Source organism: Peromyscus eremicus, chromosome 3 (genome assembly GCF_949786415.1).
Source record: "Peromyscus eremicus chromosome 3, PerEre_H2_v1, whole genome shotgun sequence".
Taxonomy (NCBI): Eukaryota; Metazoa; Chordata; class Mammalia; order Rodentia; family Cricetidae; genus Peromyscus; species Peromyscus eremicus.
This window is the reverse complement of record NC_081418.1, coordinates 48,759,189-48,786,911: the sequence shown is the minus strand read 5'-3', so window position 1 is coordinate 48,786,911 and position 27,723 is coordinate 48,759,189. Positions and strand designations below refer to the sequence as shown.

General features: G+C 41.9%; 1 protein-coding gene across 3 annotated transcripts in view; it reads right to left on the bottom strand.

Moving 5' to 3' along the window:
• The window catches only part of Akr1d1 (aldo-keto reductase family 1 member D1), a 61,445-nt gene that overhangs the window by 1,724 nt on the left and 31,998 nt on the right, over positions 1-27,723 (bottom strand). For all 3 annotated transcript variants that reach the window (XM_059257575.1, XM_059257576.1, XM_059257574.1), the window contains 8 exons: positions 26,307-26,441; positions 23,402-23,566; positions 19,314-19,430; positions 12,678-12,755; positions 6,842-6,964; positions 4,835-4,944; positions 3,866-4,031; positions 601-683 (listed from right to left, as the gene is read on the bottom strand). In XM_059257575.1, coding sequence (XP_059113558.1) covers positions 601-683; positions 3,866-4,031; positions 4,835-4,944; positions 6,842-6,964; positions 12,678-12,755; positions 19,314-19,430; positions 23,402-23,566; positions 26,307-26,399 — 935 coding nt within the window. In that variant the 5' untranslated portion in view covers positions 26,400-26,441. The remainder of the gene's footprint in view (positions 1-600; positions 684-3,865; positions 4,032-4,834; positions 4,945-6,841; positions 6,965-12,677; positions 12,756-19,313; positions 19,431-23,401; positions 23,567-26,306; positions 26,442-27,723) is intronic.

The following is a 27,723-nucleotide window of genomic DNA, read 5'->3' as shown; positions in this document are numbered from 1 at the left end:
ATTTATTTAGTTTTATTTATGTGTATATGTGGGTGTGAATTTATGTGCACCATGTGCATGTAGGTACATTTGCAGGCCAGGAGAGGGCTTTGGATCCCTTGGAACTGGAGTTATTGATGATTGTGAGCTGCCTGATACAGGTACTGGGAACTGAACCCAGGTCCTCAAAAGAGCAGCAAGTGCTCGTAATTACTAAGTCATCTTTCCAACTCCAAAGCCCTAAATCTTACAAGCAAGAAAGTATTTGACTAAAACTCTAGGTTTTGGTTCACAACCTGATATTCTTTCTGTACTATACAAGCAGGTCTCTCCCAGAATTTTTTAAAAAATAAATTTGCTCCAATTTGGGTATTGCTTTGATTTTTAGTTAGAAGTAAACAATGTTACTTCAGAATTTGTATTGTTGTTGTAGCAGGTGAAGTGTGAAGGGTTAATTCTCCTTGTCTCCATGTCATGCCTTTACCTAGGTATGTCTACTATTCAGAACACACTGCTGATACCTCATTTTGGTGTTTCTATGGGCATAGGTGAGGTTGCAAAGGAGCCTCATTGGTTAACATGGGACAAGCACTACCTGATTAGTGATCCTAGAACACTTACATGAGCAGCTCCACAAAGCGGACATTTTTATTCAAGGCGGCAATGTCCTTCATTTCTTCTTCAGTGAGAGAAAAGTCAAAGATCTGAAATAATAGAAACAGAAGACAGGGCATTTGTAAAGATGGGTCAAGCTTGGAACTAGGGAGTGGAGACATCAAGGGAGAACCTCAGGTTGGGCTTTCTGTAAGAGAGCCAGCATCTCTGAAAGTGTCTGAGAAAGCTGGGCTCCTGTATGTGTGCATGTGTGGTGCAGGAGAGGGGAGGTTGGGGGACAGGTTGACTTTCTGCTCTGACCTTTGTCTTGGAAGCAGTTCTGCTTGGGAACACTCAGACTTACTGAGCAGTACGCATTTACGGCATCTAATGTTCTACATGTGAAGAATTCTTATTCTTTTCACATAAAATATTGAATGTTTTTTATTCTAGACTATTGCCATCTCACACACTGAAAAAAATTTTCCTAGTCTTTAAATTTGCTTATTCTTTTAATACTATTACTACTACTGCTCCTGCTCCTGCTGCTGCTGCTGCTGCTACTACTACTACTACTACTACTACTACTACTATTATTACTATGATGTTTTGAAACAGGGTCTTGCTTTGCAATTCAAGCTGGTCTGGGACTTGCTAGGTCTCTCGGGCCAGCCTCTACCTCATGATCCTCTTGCTTCAGCCTCCTGAGTGTTGGGATCACAGGTGTGCTCCTTTATTTCAGCTTCTTTCATCATCTTAAATATTTATTTTCTGTTTTGTTACAATTTCTTTTCTATTTCTCACATTTATTTATTCAGTCTGTGTATACATGTACGTCGGTACACATGTGTCATGGCTCACAAGTGAAGGTCAGAAGATAACTTGCAGGAATTGGTTCTCTCTTTCTACCATGTGGCCTCTGGGGATTGGACTTAGGTTGCCAGTTCTTATTTATTTGTTTGTTTGTTTAGATAGGGTTACTCCATGAAGCCCTGGCTGTCCTGGAACTTGCTCTGTAGAGCAGACTGGCCTTGAACTTAGAGATTCACTTGCCTTATTTTTTTCTCTTCAGTTTTTTTTAGACAGGGTTGCTCTGTGTAACCGCCCTGGCTATCCTGTAACTCACTCTGTAGACCAGGCTGGCCTCAAACTCAGAGATCTACCTGCCTCTGTCTCCAAGTGCTGGGATTAAAGATGTGCACCACCACTGCTTGGTAATTTTTTCTAGATTGTATACTTTGTTTATATTCTCATTTTATAATTATTCTGTATTAGCATTTAATATTTTATTTTCACTTCCATTTTAATATTTAATCTGTTTATAATTTATAATTTTTAATTATGTAAGTAGTGTGTAAATCTATGCTCTTTGCATATGCATAGATACTATGGAATAATAGACATGTATGGGATGAAAAGGAGGAGGTTCCTCTTCATTCACTATCCTACTTTATGTCTCTTTCCAGGTACTAAACATGTTAGAATAAAACGCAGCATATAAATGTAGCAAACTACCTTCCTTATATACTAGTGGTCCTTGTGATATGTTCTGTGAAAATATATAGGTAACCTTATTTTTATTCATTTACTTTTCCTAGAATATATTAAATACACTTACTTAATTGCTCCTCCACAGATCATTTACAAGTATTCTTTTCAGAGAATTCTTTTCTTTGATTATTTGTTATCCAGATATTGAAGTTTATAAAATAATAGAAGGAATTAGAAAATTGAATTGCAGGGGGCTGGAGAGATGGTTCAGTGGTTTAGAGCACTTGTTGCTCTTGCAGAGGACCCAGGTTCTATTCCCAGTACCCACATGGTGGCTTACAACCACCTATACCTCCAATTCTAGGAGATATGACAGCTTCTTCTGGCCTCTGAGACGTCAGGCATGTACATAGTGCACATACATATATACACACAGGCAAAACACTGATACATATAAAACAGAATAACAAAATCTAAAAAAAAATTAAATGTTTTAAATTTAAACTTTTAGCCCAAAAAGAGTCCTTCCACAGATTTAGTCTTTGCTCACAGCAGGCCAGTCTGTACTCCGTGGCTCGACCATGGATCCTAGTGACAAAGTGAAGCAGGCCTTGTAAGGACACAGATTTCATGAGGTCAATAATGAGAGGAGATTTGAAGATTTATTTTAATTATAGGCCCAATATTTCCCAAATAAGGACAAGGGCAATTTAAAATTTTACAATAGCAGGTATATATATTAAAGAGAAGAACAGCCAAGATTAAAATTCCCCTCCAGATGAAAATTGTTCTCTTTAGGATCTTTCTATAAAAGTGTATGAAATACAGGATTCTGTGTTGTACGTCACGTAAATTTGTCAGATGTCTTTTAAAAAGCCAGCACTGGTCTGTTTCTTCTAGGATTCAGTGCACTAGGCAACTGGAACCTACATTTTGCTGTGACTCAAATAAGTCCATGTATTTTTATAAATTTTGGTTTTTAACTTCCAGACAAACTTCCAAATTCTCCCTTTCTATGTTGTTTCTAATCATTTTCCTCGTTCAGAGTGGCCTTTTTTTTTATTTCATGGCACAAATGATCTTATGTGAATGGAGATTTCATACTATGAAATTAAATCCTTAACTGCCAGGTAATCAATCATGCCTGTAATCTGAGGATTTCTAAGGTGGAGGTAGAGTTCAAAGGATCAAGAGTTCAAAGCCGTCCTCAGCTGCACAGATGGTTTGAGGCCAGCATGGACTACGTGTGACCCTATCACAAAACCCAAACCAACAAACCAAACTCTAGCTATTGTTCTCAAGACCTACATGTCATTGAGTTTCCCATCAGAAGAAATGTTTCAAGAAAGAGAGAGTGTCAACAGGATGAAATGTGTTTGAAATCTTTGACCCCACAAGGACTGAGAATGAAGTACTGGAGTTACTCCTGCAGAAGTCCTCGGTGACCTGAGGACATAGTCTGCCAGGGTGAAATCTCAGTTTTAATGGATCTAAGAAAATAGGGGAAGTGAGCTGAGAGCCAATTTCCCTTTCAAGAGGTTAGCTGTAAACAGAGAGCAATGGAAATGGCCAGAGAAACTGAGTCTACATTGGCTGTAAGTTTATAAGATTGGAAGTCCATCTATTGTGGGAGTTACACAGACAGAGGAGTGTTTGATGCTCAGAACACAGAAGGGGAGTATGTGAGATTGATGACATGGAGGAGCTACTAGATATAGGTCATCATACTTTCCAAGAACATTCTCTAGGACCGACAGCAGACACCACCATCCTTCCACATTTCCAAAGGTAATTCTCTTACCTGAAAGTTTTCTTGGATCCTTTTGTGATTAAAGCTTTTAGGGATGACAACCATCCCTCGCTGGATGTTGAAACGCAATGCAATTTGAGCTGCTGTCTTGTTATACTTCTTCCCCAGTGAGATTAAAAGTTCATCCTTTAACAAGGATGGAGAAGATACATTCACCCTTGGAAAAAAAGAAAATACATGTCATCTTTAGATGAGAGGCTAGAGTTCATCAGTCACCCTATTATTGTCCCCATTCACTTGGTCCCTGCTAGGACATTCAAGTCACCTATAGTTAATTTCTCTGGTGTAAGGAATTATGGAATGAAGAGTTGCCTTTAGCATGAGAAGATCAAGAAAGGTAGGTGGGTGGGCTGATACAGAGGACAAATGTATACACATATAATATATATATATATATATATATATATATATATATATATATACACACACACACACACACACACACACACACACACACACACACCAAGCTCGCTCTCTTCATGTGTGTGAACGTGGGGTGAAGAGTCTAACAGAGAGCTTTGTCTGAAGCAGACATATGGGGAAAGGCAAAAAGACTAAGTAGAAGAAGGTAGCTCAACTCTTGCTATCAGGGTAGACATTTTCCTAAAGCTCCTTGGAGTCCATCAAAGGTATTGCCACTGTGGACTGAACTGGACTGAATTCAACAACGCTTTCAGAACACAGTCACAGAAACTCTGTCTAACAATACTTCAACATTTACTTAGTTTCCTACATATCAGGTGGCAACAGGAAATGCCATACATTTAGTGAAATCACCAGGTAACCTCTCAATGAGGAAGGTATCGTGAGCTTTCATCTGTTTCTGGAGATCTTGACTTGAAAAAGCCATTTCTTGAAGATCCCACAGCCAGAGTCCTTCTGCTTAGCTAATTCCCTCTGGTTTTGTGCCCTGTCCACATGGAAGGAGATAATTCTTGAAGAGAATACAGCATTACTTACCAGCTTGGGTTCCGACAGGTCCCCAGAGGGCTATATGCGACAATAACAATGTCATGCTGCTGGCAAAACTTCCAGAGTTTTGCTTGGGTGAAATATGGGTGGCACTCCACCTGTGTTGTTCCATTAGGAGAGCAGAGAACAAAATTAAGGCCCATAATCAAATGCAGTTCTGCATAGCTTTTCAAAAGTTATTTAGGGGCTGGTGACATGGTTCAATGGACAAAGGCCCTTGTCCCCAAGTCTTGTGACCTGAGTTCAATCCCTTAGATCCACATGGTGGAAGGAGAGAACCAACTCCTACACATTGTCCTCTGACCTCCACACACATTGTGTGGCACATACGCACACACTAATAAGAAATGCAATGGAAAAAACTTAAACCCACAAATAAAATTGCTATCCAGAAAGGCTGAACCAATGTGCACTCACTGATACTCTCTATCCCTGGCTTAGAGGAACATTGTAAGACACATGAAACAAAAGTTTGATAGTTTTTTAAAAGAATTGTTTTATTTTTATTTCATGTGTATGAGTATTTTGCCTGAATGTCTGTGAGTGCACCTCAGGTTTGCAGTACCCATAGAGGCCAGAAGACAGTGTTGGACTCCCTGGAATTGAATTTACAAATGGTTGTGAGCCACCATGTGGGTGCTGGGAACCAAACCTCGGTCCTCTGCAAGAGCAATAAGTGCTCATAACCACTGAGCCATTACTCCAGTACCAGGTCTGATATAAATGTGTTTACACGTAATAGAGCATCACATTTAAATCAGGCTTTCTCTAACAGTGAGTTGAACATGTCCCCCATGTCTTGGGAGTAGTTTTCTGTGAATTCCCACCTGTTTATTTTGCTAATTTTCTGTTGAGTCTTAGAACTTTTTTCCCCCATCAAGTACTTCAGTTCATCTTTATTAGTCTTTTAATTCATAAACATATGGACTCTTTTATTTTACTTAAAATGTTTCATTGCCTACTTCTGTTTTCATTTTGTTTCTAACAGTTTTCCCCTTGGTTTTAGGGACTTTGCCCAGGGCCTTGTGCATGCTAGATGAACATGTTACCTCTCAGCTACACTGATCCAACTTTTCCTTACGATTTTTCATAGCTTCCTTTTCTATCCACTGTTCCAGAAAACTAAATTCTTCTGTTGTCTTTACAAATGATTTCTGTCTTTCTAACCTTGGAGCGCGCTGTGAGGCAAAGCCTACTTGTTTCTTTCTAGACAGCCAGCCATTTTTCTCCGACTGTTGGAAGAGTCTTACCTTTGCCATTAGCTTGTGCGACTTCATTTTAGAGTAAGTTTTTTATTATATCTTTGCCAGCCTCTAAGTATTTGTTTTCTTCTACAAATTTGCATCTTGGCTCACATGCCACCCTTCCTATGTTATTTAGTTTTTGAGAGAGGGTATTGGTATTTGCTGGTCTCGAACTCCTGGCCGGAACGGATCTTCCTACCTCAGCTTCCCGAGCTGTGCATTATTTTAAATGCTCTATATTACGCCTTGATTTGGCAAATCTCATTTCCTTTCTGTTACTTTTCTTCAAAAAAAACCATTTTGTTTACATCTGCCTGGATTTGAGTTTTCAAAACGGCTTAAACTTTTTTTGTTTTGTTTCTTTGAGACAGGCTTTGCTCTGCCACCCAGGCTGGTCTCAAACTGCCCTACATCAGCCTCCCCAGGTGTGCTCACCATGCCTGACTGGCTTTTTTTGAGATAAGGTCTTACTCTGGCCTTGAACTGCTATGCAGCTTGGACTGGCGCCTAACTCATTGCATAACCCAGCCCGGCCTTATATTCACAATCCTCCTGCCTTAGCCCCCAAATGTGGGGCCTTTTTCCTAAGAGATATAAATTGAAAGAAGTAAAATGATTGGCCTAGAGTCTTAGACTGTGATTTCTGTGGAGCACCCGGAAGACTTCCTACTGCAAAGTCCAGGAGCCTTGTTATCACGTAAAAGTTTCCCTGGGTGCCTCTCCTCGCTCAGTGAAAGTCCCTCTGTTGTACCTGGTTGGTGACTGGCTTGTACTTGAGTCCTGGCTTGTTCAAGATGAGCTCCAGCTGCCTGCGGTTAAAATTAGATACCCCGAGGGATTTCACCAAACCAGCATCCTTGCAAGCTTCCAGTGCCTGCAGGGTAAGTGCCAACAGTCAACGAAGATGCTCTCATGAAGTGAGAGTGAGTGTGTACAGTGCACACTTACCACCCCCAAAGAGACATGTATTATAAAAACCCAAACAAAAGAAAACACATTTTGACAAATTCTAATACATGCACATGCTAGCAAAATAATTCATCCTACGCATTTTTAAACACCTTCAGGGGAGTGCTGAAAAATGTCTAACATCCAGCTCTCCAGGACAGGGAAAACAACAACAACCCAATTTGTGGCATTTGTCAATTCCTATGGTGTCACTTCGTCACCAGGCTGTACTCAAGCTAGCTGAGTGATATCCCTGACCACGGAACTCGAAAGAGATTTGCAGAGTCAGATTTTGCAAGCTGGCATGAGCTAGTTTCAGCACACCATTAAGAAGACCATCTCTCCCCCATCGACATGTCAGGCCCTCCTCTTGCAATCTTGACGTCACATTTTATGGATCAGCTGCAGCATTCCCTAATCTGGTCCACTGACAGGGGTGTTGTGTTAAGGCATCACCATACAATTTCTGTAACTATGTAACAATTCTAACTTTATTTTTTGATGGGGCTGGAGAGATGGCTCCTAGGAGACCCATAGTCATTGCCCAGCATCCATGTCACACAGCTCACAGCTGCTTGTCACTCCAGCCCTCTTCTGGCTTCTGCAGGCATGGCATATGCTCATGCAGGAACAAAGAAAAATCACTGAAAAAGTATTCTTTGAAAATATATGTGTATATCTTCCTCATCATATCTCCTCCTGTTCTTTTTTCTAAGTTCTTTGAGGCATTACAGATATTTGTATTTTCATATAAATTTTAACAGTATTATTTTTTTTTATTTCAGTGAGTGTTTTTTACTAGGTTTGTATCGAATCTTTAGATGAGTTTGGGGAGAATTAACATCATACCATATTGAATATTAAGAGACATGGTGTATTTCTCCACTCATTAGATCTTTGATTTCTTTTAGTTATACATTATAGTTTTTAATGTTGAAAGCTTATGCATGTTTTATCAAATTTTTATCTAAATATTTAATATTGCCTTTTCAAAGGTTCAGTTTCTAATTGTGTGAGGCTAGCATATGGATTGCATATAGTTGGTTTTACTTCCTTTTTTGTCTTATGAATTATTTATATGTGTTTCTCTGTTCCTAAATATTTGATGTTTTCTCAGACATCTTTTTGTTCTTGCTTTCAGATTTCATTCCAGCTTAATAAGACCACACAGTTTGCACATTTAGAATACTTAAAAACACTGAACTGTTTTGTGGATGAGAAAACAGATCATTATGTTACAGTTTCCACTGGGACTAGAGAAGTGGTGTTCTGTTTTGTGGGTTTGTTTGTTTGTTTGTTTGTTTTAAGAACTTATTTGTACCAGGCTTTTTTGGAAGGGGGCACCAACAAGCTCCCAAATCATGACACAGAGACTACTTGTTAGTTATAAATGCTCGTCCTAGCTTAGGCTTGTTTCTGGTTAACTCTTTTAACTTAAATTAACCTGATTCTCTTTATCTGCCCTTTGCCTCAGGGCATTTTACTTTTCTTTCTGTCTGTACACCATACTCTCACTGCTTCTTGTGTCTGCCAGGTGGAGGCTGCCTGGCTGGCCCCAGGTGCCTCCTTTGTTCTCTCCCCTCTTCTTCTCTCATTCTTTCTTAGCCTAGATTTCTCCTCCTATTTATTCTCTCTCTCTGCCAGCCTGCCTATTCTTTTTCCTGCCTAGCTATTGGCCATTCAGCTTTTTATTAGACCAATCAGGTGCCTTAGGCAGGCAAGGTGAAACAAATACTACACATCTTTTTATAATTAAACAAATACAGCATAAACACATGTAACACATCTTTACATAGTAAAAGTAATATTCTGAAGCATAAGCAATGTAACATATCTTTGCTGAGTTAAAATAATATTTCACAATACTTATTCATTTCTATTTATGAGTGTCGGTGTTTTGCCTGCACAGATGTCTGAGCATTTCATGTGTGCAGTGTCCACAGAGGCCAAAAGAATGCATGAGATCTGCTAGAACTGGAGTTATAGACAGTTTTGAGGTGCCATATGGGTGCTGGGAACCAAACCTTGGTCCTCAGCAAGAGGAATAAGTGCTCTCCATCACTGAGCCATTTCTCCAGTCCCTCTGCTTTATTTTGGTGGAGTGCTCTGTGAGTGTAAATTATGTCAAAAGGTTGATTGTGCATGAATCTCAGAAATCCTACAGATTTTATGTATGGTTATTATCTTAATCAGTAAGAGGCTTTGAAATCTTTAATCATAAACATGGACTTCTCACTTTCTCTTTTCTGTTGTTTAGGCTTCATACCTAAATTTATTTTTAGAAGTTGAAATAGCCACCCAAATTTCTTTGGATTAAAGGTAATTTCATACATTTTTTCCTATAGTTTTTTTCTATTGACGTGCTTGTGTCTTTTTATTTAAAATTGTGTTTCACACACACATACACACACACACACACACACACACACACACACACACTTTGTAATGGGACTTGAATTTCTGCATTTTGGCAAACTCTATCTTTACAATGAAGTGCTTACACTACCCATATTCTATGATTATTGACATCACTAAGATTTCCAGATGGGTATTCATTTTCTTTTTCATCTGTTTATTTCCTTTCTTTTCCTGTATTCTTTTCAATTGATTACTTTTTATTATTCTAGTTTATTCCCTTTACTGATGTATTTACTATATTCTGGGAGATTTAATCTTTTTTCCCACCAAAGTATTTCTTCTTGATATTCTGAGATCTCATTATAAACATTGTGGGAATGTGAAAGAAATGTGTTGCATTTTCTATTCGAGGGTTAAATAAGACAAGGGAAACACCATTTTTAAAGACAACTGTAAAAATACCATTTAGCAAAAATCTCTTCCCAGGTCAGCATTTTCCTGAAATCAAAATATATGTTCAAGGTTACATTCTGTGTAAGGTTGCATTCTGCTTATCAGTTGCTCACTAACTTTTAAGTCAGCCAATCGCATAAAAATGTGAGGCTGGGCCGGGCAGTGGTGGCGCACGCCTTTAATCCCAGCACTCAGGAGGCAGAGCCAGGTAGATCTCTGTGAGTTCGAGGCCAGCCTGGGCTACAGAGTGATTTCCAGGAAAGGTGCAAAGCTACACAGATAAACCCTATCTCGAAAAACCAAAAAAAAAAAAAAAAAAAAAAAAATGTGAGGCTGGGTCTGACCTCATCCATTGGAAGAGGTTCAGGACCCTGTGAGTTGAGGCTAACTCTGGTGTGATTGCTTACTTGGTTTAGCACCAACACACCCTCTGCAGAAGGAACATTTTTTGCATTGCTGAAATATCTCAGATTATGTGGTCATTTTCTTGAGACCCCAGACCCATCCCCAGCACCATACCATGCAGGCATGGGCTTCCTTCTTCCTCTTTTGTACACTATGACCTGCTCAGTGTCTTTCTCTCTTCGAATATTGCCCTTTTATCTACTTCCTCTTAGCTGGGAATTTTAACTTTAGTCTTTCTATTGCTTAACGTTTCCTTTCATATTGAAGTGTTTGTTTGTTGTGTGTTTTTTCCCTCTCCTTCATACTAGGGGATTTCCTCATTCTGAGTCTTAAATTCTCTACTCTTTCTAACTTTTGGCCATTTCTAATATTTATTCTCATGTGTCTTATTGTGTTTTTAAATGTTTCCTTGTTAGTATTTTGGCTTGTTTGCTTAAGTGCTATGCATGTAGCCGATATTTCTTTTTAATGTCTCTTAATACATAGCTTCTTGGTTCTCTGTTCTGTTTATTTTGGGATATATCACGGAGGTAAATTTTCTTCTAAAGCAAACATCTTACTACTTAGAGTCATGAACTCCTTTTCTTTTCTAGGCCACCCCCTTAGAAGGGGGTGCCAGGCCCTCAAGCTCATCACAACAACAAAGCCAGGATGTGGGGTGCCCACAGAGACTCCATAATGTGGCCTTATTCCATCTTGACTCAAGGTCAGAGAGTCCAAGCTTGTTTTGCCACAAGGCTGCAAAACAGGATGTTTTGGCCAAATGTGTGGTTACCAGGTGTCTTATACTTCAAGGCCTAATTACAGGATGTTTTGCTGTAAGGCATGGCTACTAGATGTTTTGAGAATTAAGGAAGTGTTTACACTTGTCTGTACTTTGTATGTTGAACCATAGTGTCCTTGAGAGGGGGAGGTTTTTTGCCTCTCCCCTTGCTGGTGTATAAAACGCCCATGAGGAATAAATTCAGGTCAACTGTCGTATTGACCCAGAGCCCTCCCCATGCTATTCTGTGTCTTTTTCTTTTACATCTCCATTTTTCATATCTATTATTTCTTAATCCTCACTCCTCACAATCCTCACAGGACTGTGCAATAGTCAAGCGGGACCCAGCACCAGTATATGGCCTTTTGGATATAAGTTCCAGGTATCAAAAAGCCCTCCTCTGGTGCATGAACTGCCTTTTTGGAGCCCACTACCTATGGTGGGACACATTGCACAGCCTTGAGGCAGGGGGAGGGACTTGGACCTGCCTCTACTGAATGAACCAGGCTTTGCTGTGTAGCTACAGTTTGTAACCAATATAAGTCTCTGTGTTTACTTGGTTGGGTCTGAGCGGCTGTGGGACTGGCAGGTGAGAGAGATTTGTCCTGACTGTGGGCCAGGCAGGAAAACTCTAGCTACACATGGGAGGCCAAACCTTCCTGTAGGAAAAAATGGGGGATGGGTTGCGGGGGCAGGCTGGAGGGGCATGAGGAAAGAAGAGGGGGTCTATAATCAATATGTAAAATGAATAAAAAAAATTCTTAATTAACCCCCCCCCCCCCGAGAGCTGCTTGGTTCAGACCCTCAGCTGTTGCCCCCAGGAGGAAATAGAGATCCTACTCATCCTCACTTTCTTGGCAGGTGGTAGAGGGTGGGGGTCAGATATGGGTGGAGGTAGGGGTGAGTTACGATGGAGGCAGAGGTGAGGTATGGTACAGGCCAGGTGCTGTGTAGGTGGAGGCAGGACGGGGTGCTGGTGGAGGTAAATTGTTACTTCATGGTAAGGATTCTGCACTAACCCACCCCAGACCAGCACAGTCCATCCGTTCCCTGAATGCATTCACAATAATTTTCTTGTGTTCCTCTACTTCCCGACTCCTGTACTCCCAGGGAAAGAGCCAGTAGCTGGTCCAGAAATGGAACCGAAATATTTAGCTTTACATGGGCTATTGTGAGTTCATTTCTTCTAGATATCACATTAATTTTTAAAACTCAATTTTAAACTAGTGAGTTATTCCATTTATGTTTTAAAGTGCTATTTTAGTCGAACACATTCTCTGTATTTCTCTTTCCATTTCTGGAAAAATTTCTTATCTTTGATAAGAAAAATGAAGAATTTTTCTCCATCAAGAGTGGCTTCATCAGTGGATGAAGGCACCTGCTGCCTAATGACCTGAGGACAATCTCCAGGACCCACATGGTCCCACAGGGTATGCATTGAACTTCATGGCATATGTGTACAAGCACACACACACACACACACACACACACACACACACACACGTGCACACATGTGTGGCTAGAAGTTCTGTGACTTACTATTGAGTGTACAAGCTTTAGCTGTTAGGGCTTGAGCAGTAGTACTAGGAGTCATAAGTAAAAATGTAGGCCCTTTACAATAGCTACCCACCTTTTACAACAGATGCCCACATGAACTCACCTCCCAAGTGGCGCACAGATCTGATTTGTGGTATAACCATTGGCCATTTTCATCTTGAGGATACATTCCCTTTCCAGGCTGTAAAATACAAAACATTTATTTATATCTAAGAATGAAAATAGATAATTTAAGAAATTGTCAGCATACCAACATATCGTGGCCCTGCAAATCAAGCTTACCAATTTATATATTTTTCTAATAAATGTTATATTTACATATAATATTATGATATCATATAAAACATATGTATATTTGCATTAAGTTATATACCATATTACACATTATATCTTGTTAATAACATATGATATCTTGTTAATAATATGATAATTATACAATCACAGAATATAATATTTTATAATTATAAGGGTCCCCTTGAGTGTCACAGCAGGCAAGGAGATGATACAGGTGAGATAAGAATGAAACTCGGTTCAGCCTGACTTGTTAGCCAGAGCTAAGCCAAACTTCTTGGAGTCTGACACCAGTTGGTTTATTTTAGCCATATTTAATCACAGAACAATTTTTCAGTCCCAAGTTGTAATGAACTTAAGAAATGTTTACATTGAAACTCTTTACAAAGTACATCTGACTTCTCCCATAAAGATGGGTTCTGTTGACAGTAGCAATACTCAATATTTAGTGGGGAAGGGTCTGGGATAAACAAAAGATGAATTCTGGGGATACGAGTGAAGGCCGGCTCTATGGATGGCAAAGGATCACCAGGTTGTAAACTACATCCTTTTCCAGCATTCCAGTAGGAAGACAGGTAAACATCTCCTTCCCTTGAAGCGATGAGTCTGCATGGTTAACTTTTCCTGGATTCTCCAGTGCTTACCTGTGTGTGCAAGGACCTCTTGCCCTTTACATATAATTGGTATGATATAGTTAATACTCTCTCTTTTATAGGTAACAGTCTCTCTTTTGTGGTATTCTTCAGGTAGGCTCATTTGTCCAATGTGTCCACTTGGCACATTACTTCCCTTGTCTTACCTGACATTTGTTTTGAGATGGAAGAATTTCCCAGTCTTTTTGAGGAGAGAATGGTGGCTGAGACTGGGGACTTTCAGCGTCACTGTGTATCCTATCTGAAGTTCAAGGTAACCAAGTTCTTACTCTCTTAAGAAACCCAAATCATGATGTAAGATCATGATGTAAGAGTGAGGAGAAATTGTTCAGCTAAGTAAAGCATATTTCTCTGTACAAGACTATACCCATCAAATAATAGCATGGATGGAGGAAGGCTTCATAAGGCCCTACCAGTAGATGAAGAGCTACAGGCAGGCAGAGGCTGCTGAGAGAGGGAGATGTTTTTTGTTTGTTTGTTTGTTTGTTTGTTTGTTTAGTGATGAGATCCCAATCCTAAGTGGTCATCCCAAAACTCATGCAAATAAGGGCAGTAATAATTGGATTCAGTAGATTTCACACATACACACACACACACATACACACACACACACACACACACACACACACACACACACGGAGAGAGGGAGAGAGAGAGAGAGAGAGAGAGAGAGAGAGAGAGAGAGAGAGAGAGGAATGCATATAGATATGAATGAATATATATGTTGTCTGCACACACACACATATATGAATGATGAGGTCATGGATTTGGGAACAGGTAGATTGGGGACAAGGGAGGAGTTAGGGGTAGAAATAACACCAATACAGTGTACTCATATATGAAATCCTCTAAATAAAAAATTTTAAAACACTCAAAAAGAAAGAAAAAAGGAAAAACTGGCTAGGACAGCTGTTAGGTCCTAGGCACAGCATGAGACTCCAGTCCCTACTAGGCCGCCAGTGGCTCTGTTCTTTTTTTAATCTTATGACCTTTTGTTGCTGTTGTTTTGAGACAGGGTTTCTCTACGTAGTCCTGTCTGTCCTGGAACTCCCTCTGTAGATCAGGCTTGAACTCAAAGATTTGCCTGTCTCTGCCTCCTGAGTGCTGGAATTAAAGGTGTGCACCACCACCGCCTGGCTTAATTACATTTTAATCAAAAAATTGTGTGTGTGTGTATGTACCTATGCCACGGCATTTCTGTGAAGGTCAGAGGACAATGTGGGAATTGACTCTTACCTTCTACCATGTGAGGCTAAGGGATCGAACTTAGGTCATCAGGCCTGACTGCAGGGGCATGCACCCTCTCACCTTGGACTTCTCAGCCTCCATTACCCTGAGGCAGCAAACTTTTGTCCACCTTTAACCACTCAATCTCAGATATTGTCATAACCACACAAAACATTTGGGGTAGGCGATGAAGCAATTGCGAAATACCCGTTTTATTCTTCAGTTTATTCCTAAATGCTCCCTTCTAGCATGTTGCCTTTATGAGGCGTCCTTTGGTAAAAGCACCTTCCCCATGGTTGTGCCTGGAGATTCGGGAGAATTACCGGGACAACAGTGGCTTTGTCGGCCATTTTAACAACCTTCTATGGAGTCCTCTAAGAAAGACAAATGTATTCATTTGCTGTTAGGCTTTCAAGATGGCAAACCAAAACGAGGTTTTGCTAAAGCTGAATCCTTCTGCTTTTGGATACAATGCAAGACGGCAGAAAGTCGTAGCTGAGCCTTGTAGCGTTAGCGAAGTCGGCACCACCCAAGGCAGGAAGGTTAAGAAACAGTGGGAAGTTAAAAGGGTATAGGACGTCACTAAATGGCAGTGGCTGATTCAGTTCTTCCCCCCTCTCCATTAGGAGTTCTCAAGAATAACTGCAGAATGTAGAGAGGCTGCAATGGCCTGAGATCAGGAGGAACATTCTGGAATAGCCTGGACCCTGATCCTGTGTAGTCCTTCTCAAAACAGGGTGTCCTGCAAGGTTTTAGCTCAGCTTGCCATATTGTTCCTGGGGAATCAAAAACTGTTTTGAAGTTTCCCAGCTCCAGCTGTGCCTATAACAGGCATGTGCAAATCAGCCTGCCATGAATGCTACGTTGCCACTGTCCCCTAAGGCCTATCTGTGAGCAATAAAATTGCTTCATTTAGTAAGAATGTCTTTTCCCTGGAGACTTGTACAAGCAATGGAAACTGTCGCTCCAGGTGCACTGGGTGTCACAGTACTGTACCAGTGTCTGGTGTGTCTTGAACTTGCTTTGGGTTGAGGAATATGATAGTTCTCTGAGCGTAAGACCTTTGACCACAGATGCCCTGCTCAGCAATGGCGTACCAGGGAGCACGTTATCCATCCTGCCTCCCCTTTTATGCTATTTTGAGCCAGAGGCCAAGATGGAGACCACTTCGCTGAGGGATGAGCTGATGGGAAGAACAAGGAGGTCGCTGCCCTCCAAGGTGGAAACACACTTGCAGGACTAGATACAGGAACACTGGCCCTGTGAGGTTTCTAATTTTAATTGCTTGTGGAGCTGACCAAATGTGAATTTACTGAGAGCCTATCAAACTTAAGCTACATTGTCTTGTCAAATCCTCATCTGACTAAAAGCCTATGATTACCAATGCTCTGCAAAGTCACCAAGCCCATACCTCCATTCAGAAGGGAAACTTTCTCAAAGTCCCTCTCTGGCCTTGGCCTCAGAGGAGAGGTCTCAGGGAAGCAGAACCCGGGCAGCGTGATTGTTTAAACTACTCCAGCCACCTGTGACGCAATGTTTGTTCTTTGGGGCTGTGCCAGCTTATTTACTCAGTGGACAACTAACCGGTTTTGTTTCTTTGTTTTAAAAAGATTTATTTTTGCCGGACATAGTGGCACACTCCTTTTAGTCCCAACACGTGGGGTGAGTGGCAAGGCGGAGTTCAAGGCCAGCCTGGTCTACAGAGCAGAGTTCCAAGACAGCCAGGGCTACACAGAGAAACCTTTTCAAAAAGACAAAAAATTAAAAAAGAAGAAAAAAAAGGGTTATTTTATTTTTATTTGTGTGTATATATGCACTCATGAGTGCATGTACCTGAGGAGGCCAGAAGAGAGGGTGCCAGGTGTCATGTGCCCTGCAGATGGAGTCACAGGCGGTTGAAGCCACTGGACATAGGTGCTAGGAACTAAACTCAGGTCTTGTACAAGAACAACGATCACTCTGAATCACTGACCTATAGCTGTAACCTCCAGTTCTGTTTCTTAATCTCTTTCACACACAACTAGAATTTAAATCATTTGCTGCTCTGCAACTGTGTATATCGTGTGAGAGCCAAAGTTACATTTTAAGTTTTAATTATGATGTCTAAGAGATCCATGAAACAAAACTGTCTCTGATCTGCAAGCCCCTTGCCCAAGGACAGATAGTTCCTGAAATGCTGGAGGCTATTGTTTGTGGGAGATAACAAGCCACATGTTTTCACTCCCCTGAACAAGCTTGTTTGACCCATCTGCACAGATGTGCTTGATCACACGTGGGCGGGAGATTCACAGGCTGGAGGTACGTCAGGATGTATGTTTGCTCCTGATTGGACCTGATGGGAAATACAATGAATTCTGGGTTTTCCTTCTTAAGCTGCTGCAAATTGTGGTTCTGGGCCATTTCCCTGGAACCTGGGTATGGATCTGATCAGAGCCTATCCACCTGGCTAGTATTTAATTAAAACTTGTCTCAAATTTGGCTTTAAGCTGTGGTAGGGGTCTTATTCTCAATTGGTGGGATTAACAATCTGGGTGTTAAATAAACAGTGTGTTTATACATGGAGAAAGTTCCAGAAAAGAGTATACTTGAACTAGAGGAATAAATGACATCTTGATACTCTGCCTTGTTTTTGGCTTCACAAATCTGACCCCTCTCTTTTTTGTCTCCTGTTAGAGGGGCTGGGAGGTTGTAAGACAAATCTTAAAAGGTCTTATTAATAAAAAACCCGGAGCCAGATGTTGGGGTGAAAACTGAGAGATCAGAGAAGCAGAAAGAAACATTCTTACCGCTAGGAAATCCTCAGCCAAAGAGAGAGCTACTTCCTGTATACTCATACCTATATCCTTTCTGTGCCCTGCCATCTTACTTCCTCTCCACCCAACTACATCACTTCCTCTTTCTGCCCAGCTACTTCCTGTCTGTCTATACAGACCTCCAGACCTCTATGGTTAACTAGTGCTGGGAATTAAAGGTGTGTGCCACCACACCTGGCTTTGTTCCCAGTGTGGCCTTGAGCTCACAGAGATCCGGATAAATCTTTGCCTTCTGAATGCTAGGATTAAAGGCATGTGCTACCATTGTCTGACTTCTATGTTTAATATAGTGCCTGACTTTTTCCTCTGATCTACAGATAAGCTTTATTGGGATAAATAAATAAAATATCACCACAGGGAGGCAAGAATTTTTTTCATTGTATATAATATTTTGCTCTGTGTTGTGTGAAGATATTTTTATGGCCATGGGTTTATACGATGGATATGTCTAGATACTGGTTAAGTAAAATGTGGATCACAATGTTAGTTTGATGGGAAAACTACTACAGTTGTTAGAACATGTACAGTAGAAACTGCACTTAGTTAAGTGGTATGGACTGCATGGTGACCATTGCTGCTTGAGAAAGTTCCAGCATTTCCACATTGCAGACCACAATTCTTCAGCACCTTATTACTTTAATTTTAATGATTCTCACTATGTTTTTGGAGTTCCCTTATGCCTTTTCCTTTGGGAGATTTTGTGTGGGCTTTGAAGGATGAAAATGTATAAAACAGCAGCCTCTTTAAACAAAATAGGAACCATATAGCATGATGACTCTGCACACAGGAGTCCCCATTGTGCCCTCCTGATTACACCAAGGATAAGAAAGAGAGATTTACAAAGGACACACTTGACCCCAAGGACGAAATGCCCACAGTCCAGATCCAGAGCCTGAGGCCATGAAGGGCAAGAGTTCAGTTAATAAATGTAGAGAAATCAGAATGGTACGGTATAATGGGAAAAGAGTTAAGACGTCAGGACCTTCCCTTTTGGGAGCGTTTGAGGGGACTAGGCCCAGGTAGTAAAACTAAGACAAAGGGACACAATTAGGGAACAGCTCAGTGAAAATGCTGCATCATGCCCCTTGAGGAATGAAAATTGCTCTTAAATTGTAGTGGAGTGTCTGGTCCCCAGAAGAAGTCCTTTTCCAAGGTCAGACATTTGGATAAGGGTCTCCTTTCCCTCAGGGGACTGGAGGAAAGTTCCTGCTTGCTAAAGGGAGTTGTTCTCTTTATCTCTGACAGGAGGAACCTGTGGCCCTTCTGTTGCCCTAAAAGGTGCCTGGTGGAGTTACTGAACCTCTGAGAACAAAAGACATTTACATACTTGCTCACTTTTGTCTCAGCAAAAAAATGCTGTAATGAAGTTAATGGCCACTTTGTCCCTGAATCATTGAGTCTGCTTTCAATCTTACCTGTGGCTAAACTATTGAGTATAAAAGGTAGAGCCTTTTTTCAATAAACGCAACCATTCCATTCACCCCAGATAGTGTCAGTCATGAGACATCTCCCCTACCCCCCTCCCGTGTATCCCCCACTTCCCCTGGCTGACTCCATACCTCCCTTTTAGGACCTGAACCCAGCTGGAGCAGATCTCTGGCAGTTAAGAAACTTGGACCCAAACCTGTTAGCATTGTTTGTTGGGGTTTTGTCAGCAAGACCAGTATCTATGATAGCAAAGATTCTGTAGTATTGTGTGCTACTAAAGAATGAGCAATAAGGAATAGAGCTCTAACTCTAGGTACCCGAGCTTACCTCAAAGGCCATGGGTATTTCAATGATGTAAAGGTCCACATAATCTAGCTTGAGATCCTTTAGCGTCCTTTCCAGGGCTGGGCGGACCAACTCTGGGATGTGATCTGTAGCCCACAGCTGGAAAGAAAATCAAGGAGGCTAGTGAAACAGTATCTACTTCCTTCCACATTCTCACAGTAAATCCCTCACACACATGTCATCTGCTCCTTTTCTGTCACAGAAGCATGTTTATGCCTGAGCATAGGAAGAGTCCAGACAATGTTAGGACGGTCCTCTTCATCAGTCTCATTTGGTACCACACCCCAGGGCAATCCTGCCAATTCTTGCTAAGGCTTCACTCCATGTCCAAAGTGTCAGATGGTGGATGGGGTAAGGCCAGGTTATCATGCCAATGCAGAAAACACAGAGTGGTAATCAGATAAATTAGTACATCTTCTTGTGGCATAAACTGTGCTCCAAGGCTTTTTGGTGGGAGTGTGAGGGAGAGGATTGACTTTTTAAACCCTATTTATTCCAGTAAATACAATTGGAAAGTTAGAGTCCCCAGTTTTATTCTTGTCTTGAAAGCACAGAAAGAAAAACAACAACAACAAAAACAGACATAATGGTACACACCTGTAATATTAGCTACTTGGTAGGCTGTGGCAAAAGGGTACAGAGTGAGTTCTAGGTCAGATTAGGCAACTTGGCAAGACTGTCTCAAACTAAAGCTTAAAGAAGGGTTGGTTGATGGGGATGAAGTCAGGGGACGGGGCTGGTAAGATAGTTGTGTCAGCATAGGGCTGGACATAGAAGCATGAGGACCCGAGCTCAATTCCCTGGCCCCACTTGAAAAAACCAGTCTTGGTAGTGTTAATTCTGATCCTGCCCCTTGGCACCACCCTATGCCCTGCCGTAGAAGTCTATTCTTAAGGGAATACTCCACCCCTTCCCCTCTCTTCCACTTTCCTATCATGAGGTGTGCACTTTCAAACCCCTGGCCTCTCTCTCTCTCTCTCTCTCTCTCTCTCTCTCTCTTTCTCTCCCTCTTTCTGTCTTTCTACCTCTTCATCTTTCTATTATAATAAACCATTTCCACACGATGCAGTGTCTGGGTTGTGTATCTCCACCCACTGCCATGCCCACATGGACTGGGCCCCCTGCCAGACCACCACTGCATCTGGGGGTCCCACCGCGTACAATTCCTGACAGGTAGCACATGCGCAAATGCCCTGCACAATCACGGTGCTGGAGAGGCAAAGATAAGTAGATCCTTGTGGCTTGCTGGCAGCCAGCCTAACCTAATCAGTGGTCCCCAGGTCTTAGTAAGACAAAAAACAAGATGAGTGGCTGCTGACGCATGACAGCTAAAGTTGGCTTCTGGCCTACATACACACACATACCACATACACACATACACTACATACACACACACATACCACATACACACATACACATGTACAAGTACTGTTTAAAAAGTTGGGAATGTAGCTTAGTGAGTCAGTGCCTGCCTTACATGCACAAGGCCCTGGGTTCAAATCCTAGTGATGGTGGGGAGGGAACATGGAATAGAAAAAAATGTAAAGGAGAGAGGGAATAGTAGAAAAATGCTCCTGTTATCACTATGGGCTCCATTGGGATTATCAATGCCATTCCATCCAAGTGAAAATTCTGTTTTCCATTTTAATTCACTTTTTCTTTTCTTTCTTTGATGTTAGGGATTGAACCCAGGGCCTTGTGCATGCTAGGTAAACATTGTACCACTGAGCTACAGCATAATTCTTTTTTAACTTTGGAGATGAAGGCTTGTTAAGTTATTTAGGCTGTCTTTGAACTCTATCTGTAGCCCAGGCAGGCATCTTCCTGCCTCAGCCTCTTGAGTAGCTGGAATTACAGACCATGTTTAACGTTCTTTTGTTCAACAAAGACATAAAATATTAGTTTTGTGCTAGGTAGTTGAAGTGCTTTGTAAATGCTAATTTGTAGGTTTATGAAATGCTTGGCTTTATTATTCCCATCTTAAAGAGGGGAAGCAAGGTTTGTAAATGCTAAATACCTCACAGCTGGACCATACAGCTAGTTGTTGTATATATTCTCTTGCATTGTGTTGTGGTAGGGAATATTTTCTGACCTGGGCTGTGAAGGCAATACAGACTCTATCTTAGGGGAGGGCCACCATCTTATACTACCTGTTGTACTCAGTTCCAGGAAGGACCTCAGGAATGTGCCATGATAACTTGAACAGATACAGGGCAGTATGCTCTTGCAGACATTCTGTCTGCAGTTTACGGCCCTTGAAGATATTTAGATAATCCTTCTGAGTAGTCCAGATAATCCTGCTAAGCAAGTTGTGGTTTCCTGACAAAAGTCTAATTCAATGGTTTCAAATGTGGTTTCGCACCCCAAGTCTAGACCAATAGTTACAAAAAAGTCACCTCATCCCATATCCCTTCTATCCAATCCCAAGATGCCAAAGCATGCAATTCCCAGCTTGCACTTTTTTCCTCCAAAAACTCTCTACCCCTGGGCTCACAGCCACTGCTGCATTTCCCTCCATCTGCCTGGTGGTGGCCCAGGTTGAACCTGACAATAAGAGGATCCTCATGTGCTTGCATCGGAAACCGGCTCCTTGGTGATCTCTGGGGGGTTTGCAAAATGGGGTACAACAGGCAATTGTCTTAGTCATTGTTCTATTGCTATGAAGTGTAGGGCCCTGGTCTCCTCCCATATTGAGTAAAGCCGTTGCCTGCTTGCCGACCTTGACCAGATGTCCTCCCTATGCTAATTCCCTGCCGGTATCCACCCTCCTGAACGCTTAAGGGAAATTCCTTGTTTGTGTATCCTGCATATTGGGCATTAACAGCTTAGATGCAAGAATGTAAACAACAATAGCGAACTTCTGCCCTCCAGGGTTCTCCCATTGTGCTGTAAGCCTGTATTTAAGGTTTCCTCCCTCTTTCAATAAACGGCATTCGGCATTCTGCTGAGGTGAATGACCTGCTGTCTCTTGTCCCTTATTTTTTAATCCACAGCCCCTCACTCGGACATGGTGAACGGGTGGTGGTAGCGCGCGCAGGCGTTATCTCTACAATGAAGAGACACCATGACCAAGACAACTCTTATTTAATGAGAGGCTTGCTTACAATTTCAAATCATCATCATAGCAAGCAGACAGACATGGCACTGGAGCAGTAGCTGAGAGCTTTACATGATCCACAGGCAGTAAGCAGACAGTATTGGGCCTAGCTTGGACTTTTGAAACCTCAAAGCTCACCCCTAGTGACACATCTCCCTCAACAAGTACACCCTACACCCTGATAAGTATTATGAAATCCACCTCCACCCCCACCCTCCCATAGAGGGTAACTCCACCAATGCAATAAGTCAAATCAAACCGAATTAAAGTCCAGATTTTAATCTGAGCAAAGCCTTCCCAGGTGGTCTCAGGGAAGAGGGGAAACCATGTGGCAGGTCTACAGCTAGACCTGTAGAGGTGGTCTTGAGAAGCTCTGGGGGAGGAGCCACAACTTGGCAGACTTTCTTTAGGTGGGGTTTGGAATGGGAGGAGCTGGAGATTGCCAACACACCCCTCCTCCAGCAAGGCTACACCTCCTAATCCTTCCAAACAGATCACCAACTGGGGACTAAGCACGCAGACGTATGAGCCTATGGGGTCATTCTTATCCAAACCACCACAAAAACCTAGCAGCAAAGTCTGTGCATTCACCCTCCACCTTACACCACCCTTGGGTGTTGGTTGAGCTGCAGTGAGAGCGGATCTTAATGGACCAAATTGACCAGCCTTTCCATGAACGCAGTTACACGTGGCCTTTCTGTTCACTTGTGATCATATTTCACTGTGTGTGCCACATTATGTTAAATTGATGTGCATGCATACACAGGCATTTTTTTCCAGCAAATTAAAGGATTTCAAAGGATAATTTGACCACTCCCTCCTCCTTTCCCCCCTCTTCTTCTTTCTTTTATTGTGTTCCAATGTCTGAGATCATATCTAGGTCCTTGTGCACATGAGGTGGGGGCTGTCCTACTGAGCTGCACCCCCACCCTATGCCATGTTCACTGTATCTGCATAGTCAGAGATGACTCACCTTTCCACAGTAGAAAATCTCTTCCCTCTTCACCTTCCCTTCTGCTATCTTTTCTCTGATGGCCTCACCGACTTCATGTTCATTGTTGTAGATGTAGGCCCCATCAAAGTGCCGGTAACCCTCGTCAATGGCCGTTTTCACTGCCATATAGGTCTCTCTAGGGACCTTATGTGACAAAGAGGATAAGTGTGGTGAGAAGAGAAATGGGTTTTAAGTTCATGTTAAAAAGGACATCCCATTATACATTGTTTTGTAGCCCACACAACATTTCTCAATTCCATGCTGTCATGATTGGAAGACCATGGAGATAAAAGAAACTGTAGAGGACTGCCTCCTTCAGCACTCCATCTACCCACCCCAGATTGCCCTCGGCATTGTAGCTTTAGAAATTTGATTTGATCAGTATTACCAAAGCAGTGTGCGCAGTCTGAGGTCTGGACATACGATGACATGGGTTCACATCTCAGTTCTGGGACTCGGCAGCCTAATCTGGGGCAATGTGTTCCATCTCCCTATGATTGTTTCCTTATTGGTCAGAGGGCTTAACTGGCATTGATTTTGTAATGTGAGGATTACATTAGAAAATGCATGTAGAACAAAGCATGTTCAGCGTTCCTGGCACATAGTTAAATGTTTGGAACACTTTTAGCTATTGTTTTTTAAACTTTACTTATATCTCTATAACCTCTGACGTGCACACCCCTCTCACAAACTTTTCCATTAGATTAATAAGTACTGTTTGAACATGTATCATATACCAGACATTATCATGAGTCTCTAGAGTTGAAGAAGCAATAGTCTTTTCTAATGGACATCTCAGGCCAGTGAGAAAGACTGCAGGGTGTTAGTAGTTACAATTTGGATAAATGCTATAGAATTGACAACAAGGGGCTGTGTGTGAACACGTGTAAATTGGGGTTTAGTGAGAGGGAAGAGGTACTGTTTGATCTCCTTTGATTTGAGCCTTAAATGTTTTATAGAGGGGGCTGGGAAATGACAGCATGCCATGCTAGCATGAGGGCCTGAGATTGGATACCCAGCACCCACATAAAAGCCAAGCATGATGGGGTGCATCTGTATCTCCAGTGCTGGTTGAGGGGTAGAGACTGGCATGTATATCCTTGGAGCTCACTGGTCTGCCAGTGTAGAAGCTGGTGAGCTCTAGGTTCAGTGGGAGACTGTCTCAAAAAATAAGGTGGAGAGCAGCTGAAAAGACACCCAATGCCAACCTTTGGCCTCACACACAGTTATATACACATGCACATCCCTCACATATATACATAACATACCAAGTTCAGCAGCAGACAAATGAGCAAGTCCAAAGACAGGGTGATGCAGGTAGAGAAAGAGAGGACAGTATGTTCAAAGTTGTTGAGATGGGAGAGTTACTATGAAACTCAGATCATATTCCTTGTTTTGGGTCTGTATGTGTGCAAATGTGACATATATGTGTGTAAAAATATATATATTTGTGTGTGTGAGTAAACTCACCTGTGGATGTGTGAGTGAAGGGTGAAGGCCAGGGACCAATTTCAGGTATACTCTATGGTACAATTGTGGAAGACAGAAGACAACCTATGGGAGTCAGCCCTCTCCTTCCACCACGTTGGTCCCAGGGTTTGAACTCAGATTATCAGAGCAAGTCCCTTCACCCACTGAGCCAAATTTGCAAGCCCCATACTCTTCTGTTTCTATTCGTTTATTTTGCTTCGTTTGGAGACAAGGCCTCTCACTGAATCTGGAGTTCTAGCCAATGAGGCACTGGGAATCTGCCTGTTATGCCCCAACAGCACTAAGGTTAGAGGCACATGCCACTGTGTCTGGTTTTTTATTTGGGTGTCAGGGGTCTGAAATCAGGTCCTCATGTTTGTGAAGCAGGCACTTTACCCACTTGGTCATCCTCTCAGCCCCAGACGTGATTTGCATGTAGGGAGAGTGATAATGGCTGGGTGGCTGGACTGACGAGTCAGCTAACCTGTAAAGGCTTGGAGTGCAGGGTAAGGAACGTGAAACTTGTAATTGATAGGGAATGGAAGTGTGACATGACCACATGTGGGCTTCAGAAAGACCCCGATGCTGCTTCTCTGACACCATCACTTTGTGTCTGCTTCCCAATCACCATGAAGTGACCAGTTTGGCTCCATCATGCTCTCTACCTTCAGAGCCTATATTACAATGAGATCAAAGCAACTGAGGTAAACAATGATGGCCCCAAACTTCCACGAGGGGAGGATTCTTCTGTGCACACCCTTTTCTTCAGATTTGGATTCTTCTCCTTTCTGTGTTTTCAGATATTGGGCACAGTTAGAGGATCAGACTCTGCCTTCACTGCTTCTACAGTTGTTAAGGAGCCTATGTTTTCTCTTAGAGTTTAAAGGCCCACATAGCAAGACAATTCTCTTCATACTGGAAGCTTCTATAGACCCATGCTTATAAGTGAGCCTAGCCTGCAGCCTGCAGGCCACATCTGGATACAAGTGGCTATGAATGCATCTCTATGCAAACTCACAAACTCACTTAAAATGTTGTGACTATTTTCAATCTTTTAAAGCATGAACTCTGCAGATGATGGCACTGTGTCGCAATTCAAAAAGCTTGGATATGACTGCTTGGCAGGTATTCATTAAATGTTTGTTAGATTGAACTAAAAATTCTTGGACAAAAATGAAAAGCAATTTATAAATCAGAAACTCCTAAGTCCCATGTCCCTCACTTTACTCTCATTGTTGGCCTTCAGGATAAAGAAAAATTGATTTCTGCAATTGGAAAACATTAATCCATGAACTTATAGAATTTAACCTTTGATTTAAGATCCATTCAGGTAAACAGTAGTCATTGATAGTAGTCATTAGATCTTGCTTTTATTATTATGCACACACACACCAACACATACGTACGTACGTACCGGACTAGGATCTGAGTAGGTACCAAGCCCAATGAGAGGAATGCTGTTCCCATCACTTAGAGGTATTCGATGGTTTGTAGCACTGTGGTTCATTGTGAAGAAGGGAGCTGGAGCTTCAAGTTTCTAGTAGTGATTCTGAATAGGACAGAGACACGCTATTTGAAAGTATATCCTAGGGCCTATTGCAAAAAGAGCTGAGCACTAGGAGGAGGAGCTTGGCAGGGAAAGAAGATCAGCAAATAGATTTCTCAATCTCCCCACTCCTCCCCCAAGGTTCCTCTGGAGATTTGTAGCGGTGTTGTTTCTTTGAACTTCATCAGAGGCTCAACGATAGTCAACCTGTTAATGGGTGATGCTTAGTGTTCTGAAAAGAAAATGTATCTATCTGGCTTCTGTCAGGAGGATTCACTGGCAAATAACAGCTCTATCTTCAACTTGCTTAAACTGTAAAGAAACTAGCTCATATTGGGTGTGATGTGGCAAGGCCAGTTCTCTAGTCTCTAGTGGTAAGGGTATTATGTAGTCCCATCGTGAAATTGCAACCATTGTGCCTTCATCGAACCTAATTACCTCCCCAAACACCATCTCCACATATAGTAGTTGGTTTATCTGAGAGATATGCTTCGAAGGTGCACAATAAATGCCTGAAACTGCACATAGTAAGTACTGTTTCCTATATACACATAAGTCACACTTTTGTCTTTTCACTTAAAGGAATCATTTTATAGTTTCTCTTTGGAATTTGAGTAACCAGAATCACTGATCTTATAATTTGGAGTCATGATAAATTAAGATTTACTTGAACTTAAGTATTTCAATATTACAACAGTCAATCAGATGCCTGAAGTGGCTACTAAGTAACAAATGGGCCTGTGTAATTGGCCTTTCCCTTTCTATAACAAAATATCCAAGATGAATCAACCACTAAGGAAGAAAGGTTTATTTGGGTCATGGGTTTGGAAGTCTTGATCCCTGGTCACAGACTCCTTTGCATCCATGGAAGTACAGTGTATGGGGGGGGGGGCATGTAGCAGACTCCCCAAGGTGGCCAAAACAGCAAAGAGGGAGCCCAGACTTCACATTTGAAAAGTTTCAAGACAGAGTCCATACTCCCTTCCTGTCTTAGTTAGGGTTTCTATTGTTGTGAAGAGACACCATGACATGGCAACTCTTATAAAGGAAAACATTTAATTGGGGTGACTTGCTTACAGATCAGAGGTTCAGTCCATTATCATCATGGTGGGACATAGCAGCATGCAGGCAGACATGGTGCTGGAGAGGTAGCTGCTACATGTTGATATGCAGGCAACAGGAAGTAGACTGAGTATCACACTGAGCAAAGCTTGAGCGTATATGAGACATCAGCCACCTCCACAATGACACACTTCCTCCACGAAGGTCATACATACTCCAACAA